Here is a 13,045-nt window from a genome sequence, read left to right as displayed (position 1 = left end):
TATAACAGATTACTAACAATTATGTGAAGCATTCAAAATATTTTCATCCAATGTCTATGACATGCTAAGAACTAGTTTTACATAACTTTATTAATAAAAAAGGCAAAAATTTTACTTACCTTTAATTGTTCTTCATTTTGTATAATTCTATCTTTAACTTTTAGTAACTCACCAAACAACATTTTATCAACAGGAATAGGAGGCATATTCAAAATTCGAAACAACTCAGCCCAATTCTGAGGTGAAAAAACATCACCAGAACAGTACTTCAAAAGTGGATTAACTTCCTAAATATAAAAATAATTAATGTTAAATGAAATTATAATTATTTGTCTATCTTTCTAAAACTAGCATTTAGCTAGGGAAACTCAAAAAGTAAAAATATAAAAAACAATTAGCTTTTCTAGATCCCTTTGTAAAAGTACTGAATAATATTTTGACCCTGAAGAATTCAATATTGCAATAATTAAAGACAAACACCAGCCAAAGAATTAAAAATTTTTACTATAAAAATAAAATATACAGAAATAAAATATTATGAAATACTGTGATACACTATCGGAAGACTAAAACATTACGATAAAATAAACTACGATAAAAACGTTAAAAATATAGTTAAAAATACCGAAGCAATAAAATTATCTAAAATAAACTGGATTAAAAGCGATAAAACCTGAAGCTTTCGGAGGCTGCTGTCTCCTTCTTCAACAGTATACTATTACTGCAATGACACATCCTTAAGTAGTAGGCCCATGGCACTCATGCACGTGGTCCATCAGACACATGGTCGGCATTCCCCACACCGACCGTGTGTCTGATCACAGAATTTCATTATATTTTATTTCTGTATATTTTATTTTTATAGTAAAAATTTTTAATTCCTTGGCTGGTGTTTGTCTTTAATTATTGCAGTATGGAATTTCCCAGCCCCATAGGCATGTTTGAAGAATTCAATATTCTTTCAAAACCACCATTCCAGTAAAACACAAAAATCATAAAGGATATAAAATGTGATCTTACTCAGAAGCACATAAAAATAACAGAGAAATGAGCTATATTATGGGGAGTGAAAGATCATTCAGCTCACAAAGACAAACTATCACCATCTAGTGATAGAACTCCATCCCCACCATACCATTTTCTCAACATATCAGAGTAAGACCCTCCTGAAGATGGTATAAAACTCTCTTGTAGAATTGCTACAAGAGAGTTTTATATCAACATTTTTTGACTATTTCAATTTTATGCTATTTGACATTACTAGAAAGTTAAATCTGTTATACATTTGCTAGAGATGCAATAAGGTTATGGCTTAATTCAAAGTAGCTAAGCCACTTTACAGTGGCTTAGCTACTTTGAAAACCAATGAGTTCCAAACAGTACTCAATTGTGACAAAATATATATATATTTTTTTGCAATACTGATATTTTATCTGTTAAAATTAATGCATCCATGATTATAGAATTTTACTTTCACCTTATTTATTTTATTCTGCTGGTAGTAAAAACAATTTTTATTCCTGACTTTTTCATTCCCTACAGGCACAAATGTGATTTTAAGCATATCGTAAATTTTTTCCTGGGCTTCATTCATTACTTGAGTTAACCTCAGGCCATACGACTAAAAGTTATCTTCCAGTTCTCTGTATTTCCCATCGCAAATAAAAAGTCAATTTAAGTCATGTCAAAAAATTCATCTGATATTAAAAGACTTTCCTAATTCCATCTCTGGGAAGACTAAATCAATGTCTGGTGAATGAAATGAACCATCAATGAGAGGGGGATAATTACTCTTACACTTTGCTGTCTTCATTGCTATTTAGTGTGCCCTTACGTACATGTGTACACAAGTATTTGTTTAATTTCTAGAATGGAAGAAGAACAGTTTAGGTAAATTAGGTAAATAAGTTCGAAACATCTGAGCAAGTTTTATTTAAGGGCATAGCATGTGATGATAATATAATGACAGTTCTGATTGTATAATAAAAAAATTTTATCAATAGTTTTCCATTCAGGCTACAGTTGAGTTACTGATGAGAGACATGTTGATCTGGTCCTCACCAGCCATTCTAGTTCATTCCATGGGCACTCCATAGCATGTTGTATTTAACAGAGAACAGCATGTTCCTTTATTCATTGTGTCAGCAAAAATTACAGTGGAGCTGGGATAATTCGAAATTGCTTAATTTGAAATTTTGGTTATTTCGAATTATTTTTTGCACATTGAGCCTCTTATTCTATAAAAAATAATGATTAAATTTGAAATTTGGATAATTCAAAATAATTTTGATGCCCCCTTGGCTTCAAATTATCCAAATATAGTTTAAAACTCTCCACTCTGTATGTTACTACTCTGTGGGCAAGGGGAACAAAAATCATCGGTGGATTTTTGTTTGCTGTAAAGGGATAAGTATTTTGAATTTTTACCACATTTTTCATTAATTAACAAAGTACATTGTGTTTTACAGAGATATTAAACAGGTTTAGTAGCATTTGTTAGCTTCTTCTTTTGAATTTAACCAGCGATTTTTGGAAGTTACGACTCCTGGTGTTGGCACCAATATTGCTGAACTAGCTGCCATATTGTAGTCGATAAGAAATAGCTTAACGTAAATATATCTCAAACTGATAGTGTAAGGTATAAAATAAAACTAGATAGAGTAATACGAAGCACTGTATTAGGAATCTGTATTAAAATTCATTGTTAATTAAATTGTATTTAAACGGAAATCATGACCCAGACTAGAGCTGCGAAGCAAAGATCACAGACTAGCGAGAGTGCTGTGACTTGGGGAAGAAACGAAGGGAGTGATTCTCCAATGCATCACAGTCTCAAAAAATGTGTGAAATGAAATGTTTGCCGACCTTTCTAAAACAGGACATGATCCAACCAAGGAGGATGCCTTTCTGTGTGCTATGAGTCTAGAGTGTCAGGAAATTAGTCTAGAGTGTCAGGAAATGTTCAAATGGTCACAAACACACCTTCCATAATGGGCAGGCACCCCATCATGTTGAAACCAAATGCATCTTACATTTGCTGGAACATCGTCAAGTAACCCTGGTAGAACTTGTTCAAGAAAGATCCAATATTTAGAGCAGTTCATGCGGGATGGTAACAGGTATGGGCCGACTAAGCAGTCACCAACCATACCTGCTCACACATTTATTGCGAAGCGATGTTGTGCCACATGGGGCGCACACCGTGTGGGTTGTCATGAGCCCACACATGAGCATTGTGCTGATTGAATAAGCCTCATCCGTGACCAAAACATAGGCTGGAAAATTCAAGTCTTGAACAATTTCTTGGAGAAACCACTGCGCAAAAGCCACACGTGCAGGATGATCTTGGGGGAGCAGTAACTGAACCCTTTGGAGATGAAAGGGGTGTAAGGAATCGTTTGTTTGTTTTGGTTTTTAGGAGCATTAGCAACTAAGGCCATATTTCTCCGGGAATATGCGGTAGCCATTCCCTGACCTTCCCGCATCCTCCGTATTTGGTGGTGACAGGCTCGAACCCCAGTCTAATCAAGAAGCGTGTGCTATGCACTGCTGCTCCTTCCCACCTGGCTACGGAGGTGCCTTAAGGAATCATAGTGCCAGACATGCTGTACACTGCAACGAGACACTCCTAAGGCAGAGGCAACAGCACGTGTGCTGGTAGTAGGATTATTCTGGACGGCATTCAACACACTTTCATCCATGGCAGGAGTTCGCGTCGAACATGGTCTGCCCGCACTACTCCTGTTACCTCTAAATGACCCATAATCGCACAAATTTTGATGCACACACGCAAACAAATGGTGGTCCAGTACATGTCTGTCTGGGAAGCATTCTCCATAAATTCGTTGAGCGGCTCGTCCATTGCCCTCTGCTAATCCATACACTAGGTGCATGTCTGCCAGCTCACAGTTCGTATATTGATGCATGCTCTTTGTGCGGCAACTACTGCTTGAATGAGTAAACCAGAAATTTTCCCTCTCGCGAACTGATGAACAGTGCCATGTACCGACTTACAGTAACGTTTCCGGTTATGGGTTCCAATGCGATTCACATTCCTTTAGATGTTATCTACCTACCCTAAACGTTTGTACCAATATTTTTGAGACACCCTGTATATATGTTCTGTATTTTCTAAATTTAATATATGTTATCTCCTAAATATCTCGGTACATAGGAGAAACCCTGGAGACCGCCAGATAGGGGGAACCCCTGGAAACCGCCTCAAAAAACAAGAATCTCCTATCTGTGCCTTGTGTCAGTTTTTTATGTGTTACTGTGTTTACTCTCTCACTTACTAATTAAATTCTTTTCACTTGGTCGGTGCAAGCAAGAAATCACTATGTGTGCTTCCATTTGATAATAACATCACCAAAGGTAAGGCTCAACAATTTCACAAATGAACAAGTGGGCAACATGACATCCAACAATAATACCCCCTTCTCTCAAAATCAATCAGCTTGGCTCTACATGGCACAATGAGAACAACTTATGTGGCTCACATGCCTTCCTTATATACCAGTCTGAGTCGCTTATTTAGCTGGGAAGATCCACTGGCATGCAAAAAAAGATGATAAGTTACTTTTTGGAGGGTAGTATATACACAAATGGCATTCAAAACGAAACCTGCAAAACTAACATAAAATGCATATTATGTAAAAACTCTTATAATCTTGTGTCAAATGAATGATGATAATTTGCTGGCAACATTAGGTGCACAAACATGGCACCATCTACTGGCACCCTTGCAGTCATGCACCAAAGTAGAGATCAAACCTGTAATCAGATTTTCGAATAGAGAAGGAATAAAACCCTGCTGAAATTTGTATAAAATAAGAAATAGGCTGAAATTTATCAGAGAATATTGGCTCATTATAGTGAAGCATGCATGAGTCAATGCAAGTGAGTGAATAAGTTTAAGAACAGTATCAAAAGTAATGGTGATTCTGCTCAATGAGGGAAGGCACATTATGTCATTGTAAATTATGAATGCTGTCTCAATTAAATGTCTTTTTTTTTTTCCCCTCTCTCTTTATGTTTAAATAATTTTCATCATTTATAAAAAAATTACTTCCTACCAGCAACGGTAGAAGTCATTTTTTTTCATATGGACTGAAATAATTACTCTGATATAATTATATTCATGATGTTTTATTGCTTTGAGACTTGAGACTTTGAGAAATGTACCAATTGTGTGTGGTACTACACTCAGGGAGGTGCAGAATGAAAAAGACATGGAGATAATTGTGCAGGCAGAAATGAAGTTTTCTGAGCAGTACAGACGGGTTGCCAGAGAAGGTCATGGAGTCTTGCCAATGATATATGGAATTTTGCTAGCAGAGACAACGAGGTGACTATCCCTTTGTATAAGGCAATGGTCAAGCCACTCTTTGAGTACAGCATACAGGTCTGGAGGCCTCATTTTAGGAAGGATGTATAGTTGCTAGAATGAGTACAAAGAAGGTCAACAAGATTGGTGAGAGGAACAAAGGGGTGCTCTTACCAAGAAAGGCTTAAGTTCTACAAATTGCAGCATCTGGAGACAAGGCCCCTGCAAGGTGATCTGATTGAGGTGTAAAGGCCTTGAATGGTTTGAGCAGGCTCAAGGCTGATGGGATTCTTCCGCTTGCTCAGATTACAAACCTGAGGGGGCATAGATTCAAATTGAGGAAAGACAATTGCAGAATAGATGTGCAGAAGTTTGCATTTAGCCAGCAGGTGGGTGGTTGCTGGAATGGACTTCCATATGTTGCTGTGGAGATTGGTAGCTTGAATAAATTTAAGGCAGAACTAGACAAACATTTGCAATAAATGGACGGGTGAAATAGGATGGGTTTTTTTTTTTTTTTTTCTTTTGGCTGATGCTGTATATGCTTGCTTTCTTGCATCATATGCCTCTACTAATGCTATAAGTCTGTGTATACCCACAAGCTATCAGTTTTCCGAATAACCAATTAATACTGCCTCAATAGCATCAGAAAATATTCTTGCATCATTTCTATTTACTCGTAAGCGTATCCCATCCCTGTAGAAGATGTCTCTCCTATTAACAGCACAGACCACGCTGAATAAAATTCTACCCCATGAGCTTGCACAATCTCTCCAGGGCAGAATTGATTTACAAGGTTCTCATCATATACTCCTTCCTATAAAGTCTTGGCAGAATTGCAGATACTTTCAAATTTAACCCTAACACAGGGTTAAATTTTATTACATACGATGTGCAGTGCGTCGTATGTAATAAAATATTACAAACAGTTCTTTGGCTCCCGCTAAACTTGTGTTTCGTAAGTGTTCTGTCAATATATTGTGAGATGAAAAGTGTTCCGTGACTAAAAAAGTTTGGGAAACACTGCCTTAAAAGATGATGTTGTTGGTTTAGGTATTTATTAGGCGCATTGGCAACTATGGCCATAGTGCGCCACTTAAAAGATGATATCTGCTCTACAACATCATCAACTTTTGTCCCTGGCAAACATACCTTGGTCCTATTCTACCTCTTTGCTCAATATATTTCTCAGAGTCAATAGAGTCACCAACAACAACTAGCTTCTGTGGGACAAGTGCATTGTCCCACAGAACACTATGCACCAGTTATGCTATGATGTTTATGTTATTGAAAAAAAATATATATATTTTAATATCGAGTTTACAGTATATGTATTTCGCATCTCCTTCCAAGTTTATGTTTTGTGTATTCCGTATCTCCTATCAAGTTCAAGTTATATGTATTATGCTAAAGCGTTACTAAGTGTAAATTTTAAGTAGCTATAATCGATAATAATTTAACTATCAATTGCCAACCTATGTGACTTTAACTCTCGACCGACCTATTTGTGATGCTATATCTATGCCAAATCACTGATACTAAAAGCTTCACAAATATTAATGTCTTACATTATGGACTACATGATAAAGTGAAGTTATAAAAATGCATATGTAATGAAATATCTATAAAACAACAATTGCATTAAATTAAAAAACAAGCTAAAGCAGATTATGAAAAGAATTTAGCACAGAAGCCCAAGCAAAGACAGTAATGAACTCTCTGAATATATGAACACTAAAAGGAAAGGAATATTGTCCCTCAATAAGGGAATGAAACAGAATTGATGACTCTAAGATAACTGGTGAGTCAAAAGGAAGAAACTGCAGTTCTGAAAGCTAGAGCTTGGAAACTAGATAGGCACTGCACAGGGATCTGATTGAAGGTTAAGACCTTAAAATGGTTGGGCAAAATTAATGATGAAGTCTATTTTCTGTTATTAGAATGAAGCAAAACAAGAGAACATGGCTTAAAATTAAGGAATGATAAAATTTAGAATGGATGTAATAAGATTTGCACTTGTTCAAAGAGTAATCGGACAGTAGAACAAGTTGCCATCTATACTTGTAACTTATGTAAATATTTAAAGGAGGTAAATATATATTTGGAAGAAGCAAATAAAATATAAAATTGTAATTTTCCCATTTCAATTTAAAATATATACAAAGTATATGTATAAATATATAAAGTGAAACAAAAATGAAGGAGATAGAGATTGATAGTAATGGAGAATGATATAAGAAAGCAAGCTCATAGCATCTGCCAAAAGAAGAAAAAAAAAAAAAAAACTTCAGAGTTCCCAAATCTGTACCCTCCAAGAATTCGTCTAGTTCCTTGAATTTATTCAACCCATCCACTTTCATAACAGATGTACACCTACAGTCAACCACCTGCTGACTGAAGGTAAATTTCTATACATTTATCCTGCAACTATCCTTCCTCAACTTGAATTTATTCCCCCTCATATGTGTACTTTCAGCAAGTGGAAGAATGCCTTTAATATTCAGCTTACTTAATTCATTCAAGGCTTCAAAGACCTGAATCAGATCTCCCTGCAGGTCTCGAGATGCTGCAATTTACAGAAGTGAAACCTTTCTAGGTAAGAGCATCCTTTTGTTTCCTTCCCCAGTCTGGTTGCCCTTCTCTGCACCCATTCCAGGAAATCTACATCATTCCTAAAGTGAGGCCTCCAAACCTGTATACAGTACTCAAGATATGGCCTAAGCATAGCCTTATACAAAAGGATAATCACCTCCTTATCCCTGCTAGCAAAGTTTCTGTATATCATTGACAAAATCCCATGAGTTATCCTGAGAGCATGTCTGCACAGTTCAGAGAATTTCATGTCTGACTGCACAATTATCCCCCCGGGTCTTTTTCATTCTCCACTACCCTGAGTGTAGTACTACACAATTGATAAGTTAGTCTGGGGTTTTGCTAACCATATGCAGTACCTTGCATTTGTAAATATTAAACTTCAACTGCCATTTCTCAGCCCATTGACCCAAATTTCCTAGATCTTGTTGCAATAGCTCACCTTATGACTGTCATTATCCACTCAACCAACCTTTGTATCACCTGCAAATGTAGACATTAAGCTTGATATACCTTCATCAATATACATGAACCTGAGCAGGGTCATCAACAGTCAACCCATTGATATCAAGTGGCTCAATGTGATTCAACACCTTACTTCCTTCTACTGTTAATATAAGCATAGAATTTTTTGAATTCTTTGCCAGACTTCCCGTAATAGCTTGCCTAACCTCCTTTGTGACTTGATTATAGACTAGTTTATATCTACTGTGACATAGTCTTCTGTGTCACCTGATAATTTATATGCATCCCATGCACTTTTCTTCTCGATCATGTGTCTCAATAGTTCATCTGACATATATTTAGGTCTAAGCCTTGAACAGTATTTCTCCATTGGTATGAAAAGCCTAGTTGCTTCTTTGATTACTTCCCTGAATACTTACTATTTAGAATTTGCTGACGGTAACATTATCGATTGGTCCCACTGCACAAAATTTAAAAACTGTCTAAGACCACTGTAGTCAACCTTATGAAAGCAAAAGCCTTTCACTTTACCCTCGACAGTAATTATCTTTAATTAAATTCCAATTTAGCAGACTGTGATTGCTGCCACCCAGTGGGTCTTTTACCAGCAGATTCTTAATGCATGAAGAATCACTGTTGATAACCAGATCAAGGGTATTGCTCATTCCACAAAAGACTTACTATTGTTTGAATGACAAACCTACAAATTCCAGTCAATATCTGGAAAGTTAAAATCGTCCATTATGAGACATTCTGATTTGCTGGCCCACCCTATTTCTCTGTCTAGCTCTTTGGTATACTCATCAAAGTCATTAGGCCTATAACACACTCCTACACTTGAATTTTTTTTCCCAGTGCTTATATCACACCAAACTGACTCAACATAGCACTCATAACCCATGTAAACCAGATGCACTGCTTAGATTTAATATGCTTCTTAACTAATAGCATAACCCCCACCACCTCTCCTGTCCTTCTGTCCTTTGTGTATACATTTTACTCACCATATTCAAATTCAGCATCACTTATGTCAGAGTGACACCACAGAAGGTAAAAACAACAAAAAAATGTATAATAAGAGAAAAATAATTACAAAATGATAAAATAATTACAAATATATATATAAAAGAACTCTGGCTAAGAAAACAAGGAAAGAAACACAACTGAAATTTTACAAAGTAATGGCAATACCAACACTTCTTTACGGTTCTGAAACATGGATACCGAAATAAAGAGACATTAATAGAATACAAGCTGCAGAAATGAAATTTTTAAGATATGTTAAAGGATGTACAAAATTAGATAAAATACCAAATGTAAATATTAGAAAAGAATTAAAGATTTACTCAATTAATGAAAAAATTATAGAATATAGACAAAGACGGAAAGAACATGTAGAAAGAATGGAAGATAATAAATACCCTAAATTAGCTTACACATATAGAGAAAAAGGAAAAAGAGACAGAGGAAGACCAAAGAAAAGATGGGTAGACCTCTTTGAGATCGGAACAGGTGGATCGCCTAATCCGTGAAGGAAGACAAGACAAGACATTTGTTTATTTTATTTTTTGGCACTTTTCCATTAACAGAAGAATTCTATTCAAATATTTTTATAGATAAATATTTACCCTGTATTTATCTATCTCCTTATGTAAACGTAAAGTCACAGTAGTAGGATCAGAAGCTTTCAGTTTTTCAACCCAGATATTTAAAAAAGATTCAAAAGTATGAATCTTATTCCTGAAAACAAAAAAGTTTTAAGCCAATTTTCACTTTATAAACAACGTTTATTATATCAAAATTAATGCATGGTAATCTGAATATCCAAGATTATAAAAATATTCCAAGCATTTACATTTATTACTTATTCCTATTTATCAAAATTATAGCATTTTTCTAGTGTTATGGAGGATCAAACACATAAACAAACAAAAATATGCTGAGTTCTTTCAGAACCTGTTTTTAAATCACTAGATCAGCGTTTCCCAAACTGTTTCGTAGAACACTAGTGTTCTGTGAGATATGAACAAGTGTTCTGTGAAAAATCGTAATTAATAATTAAAATAAATAATTTTGCATATTTGTAGCATACAAGACTTGTATCATTATAATTTTTTCGGTCATAAATATACTGGCATAGACTAATAAGCAAACAGACCGTGGAACACTTTATTTTGGCGGGTTCTTGCATAGAGAAGTATGCGTATAGGTAATGACATCTATAAAAAAGAAGCAATGTAGTGATCTAATATGCCATTCATATGTGATTTATCCTGGAATACACAGGTTGAAGAAGAGCAGGAAGCAAATTGATATCATAACTAAACTCACTTCCTTGTATAAATTTCTTTTGATAATTATCAGTATTTCGAAATATTATTATTAAAATAAATGACCATGGATTTGTGGTTGAAAAAAGGAACTTTAAAATGAGAAGCAAGTACTTCTAGTATTGCAACTGTGGTCGATGAAAACAAACACAATATTGTCACACGTCAAAGTGAGGATGAACAATCGCAGCCTTTAGTTCCCCAAAAATCCGAAATGTAAAAACAGGAACCAACTAAAAAAAAAAAGACCAAAACGAAAGTATGATGACAGTTATTTGAATTTTGGCTTTATATGCATTGGAAATAAAGATGCTCCTGATGCACAGTACATCGTATGTAATAAAATATTAGCAAACAGTTCTTTGGCTCCAGCTAAACTTGTGTTTTACAAGTGTTCTGTAAATATATTGTGAGATGAAAAGTGTTCAGTGACTAAACAAATTTGGGAAACGCTGCACTAGATGAATCAGACATTTCTTATCAATTTAAATTGTGAGAAAAATGCAAATTCTATATACACTTGGTCGTCGACTTACGACCTATGCGACTTACGACCGACCGCACTTACGACCACAAAAAAAATAATAATAAATAAATAAATTAATAATAAATCAGGAAATCACTACTGGTGACACCCACAACCCAGGTGAGGAGGCACATCGATAACGGGAAGCCTGAAGACAGCACCAGGCACATACACCCAGTCACTCTCTCTCACATACATCCAGTCGCTTTCAAGCATCTGTTGCGTGTGGTGTATTAATTAAAATTCTACTGAAATACGCATAAAATGTTTAGTAAAAGGAAAATGACTTCATCTACATATACGCCAGCTAAAAAGTCAAGGAAAACTATTGATTTAGAGTGTCAAATGAAAATTATCCAGCAGTATGAAGGCGGAAAGAAAGTGAATACGATAGCATGTGACTTGAAGTTATCACATTCCACGGTATTGACGATACTTAAGGACAAAGAAAGAATTCGGGAAGCTGTGAAAGGTTCTGCACTTATTAAGTCTACAATTTTAACCAAACAACGACAGGAACCCATCCATGAAATGGAGAAATTGTTGTTTATGTGGATGGAAGATTTAATACAAAAAAATACACCCATAAGCCTTCACACAGTGCAAGCAAAGGCTAGAAGTTTGTTTCAGTTTAAAATCACGTGCCGGAGACGATTACACAGAAGATTTTCAGGCTAGTACTGGGTGGTTTAAGCGTTTTTAAAAAAAGATTTTCTTTGCATAATATCTCTATAAATAAACATCTCCTACCTCAACCCAAGAACTTGGCCCTGACGATGCACAACCCAGCACAAGCAAAGATTGAAAATTGTTTTTGTAAATTTCATTTGTATTAATTTTTACATTAATTTTTACATTAATTTTGTGGTGTATTAATTAAAATTCTACTGAAATACGCATAAAATGTATTCAATCTACAATTATCTATATACAATCTATAATTATCTAATATAATTATAGATTGTAGTTTTGTTTTTTTATAAACAGTATGAATAATAAACCAATTAAAATGTAGAGAACGTTTGAATTTAACCTCATAGAGAGAAAGATAGCCTAGGCGTAGAAACGAAGGTATATTCAGTATCGCTAAGTAAAAGATAAAACATTACTGTATTTAAAATGAAAAATAAAAGATTATAAAAATAAATCATAAAGATGATAAAAAGATTAGAAAGGTTAAAAAATACTGTTAATAAATATATGGCCGACATACGACCAGATCGACTTACGACCTGTCAGTCAGAACGGAAGTCGGTCGTAAGTCGACGACCAACTGTATATGAAAATATGCTGTGTAACATTTGAAAAACATAATCATGATCGATGTTAAGAAAGCATTCGCATCATGCAAGTAATGGAAAAATCAATGATTTGCATGATTGAAAAATATTGAAAAAAACCATCATAAAGACATAATTAATGATACAATAATAGATACTTTATTTATGAACTCATTTAGACAAACAATAGATTTATTTGTATTTACCTGAATAATATCCATTCCTCATCAGACATACTCTTCAAATCATTCATAAAATTTTCAAACAGCAGCCACACTTCTTCATGACTACTTAAATCTTCTTCCAGTTCTTTTACCACAGACAAATCAGGATCTTCTAAACCAAAATGATTAATATCACTCCTGATGAAACAAAACAAAACATAAAAAGGATAATTGAACTATTTCATTTCCAGAGTGATTATTCATTCATATTAAATTATGCCATATTATTGAAGAACTTTTAAGAATTTATGCAACCTATTGAAGAAAAAGAGAATGGAAAAGATACTCTAATTGCATAGAGT

At 34.7% G+C, this 13,045-nt stretch overlaps 1 protein-coding gene across 1 annotated transcript in view; it reads right to left on the bottom strand.

Annotated features, from left to right (window-relative positions):
* btv (dynein cytoplasmic heavy chain beethoven) overlaps positions 1-13,045 on the bottom strand; it is a 696,240-nt gene that overhangs the window by 513,678 nt on the left and 169,517 nt on the right. Inside the window, exons 15-17 of the mRNA XM_090384033.1 lie at positions 12,726-12,881; positions 10,012-10,123; positions 120-287 (exon numbers count right to left, since the gene is read on the bottom strand). Coding sequence (XP_090240159.1) covers positions 120-287; positions 10,012-10,123; positions 12,726-12,881 — 436 coding nt within the window. The remainder of the gene's footprint in view (positions 1-119; positions 288-10,011; positions 10,124-12,725; positions 12,882-13,045) is intronic.

Source organism: Mastigoproctus giganteus, chromosome 10 (genome assembly GCF_048544385.1).
Source record: "Mastigoproctus giganteus isolate SK-2022 chromosome 10, ASM4854438v1, whole genome shotgun sequence".
Classification (NCBI taxonomy): domain Eukaryota; kingdom Metazoa; phylum Arthropoda; class Arachnida; order Uropygi; family Thelyphonidae; genus Mastigoproctus; species Mastigoproctus giganteus.
The sequence above is the reverse complement of the archived record's forward strand: the minus strand, read 5'-3'. Positions and strand labels throughout refer to the sequence as shown.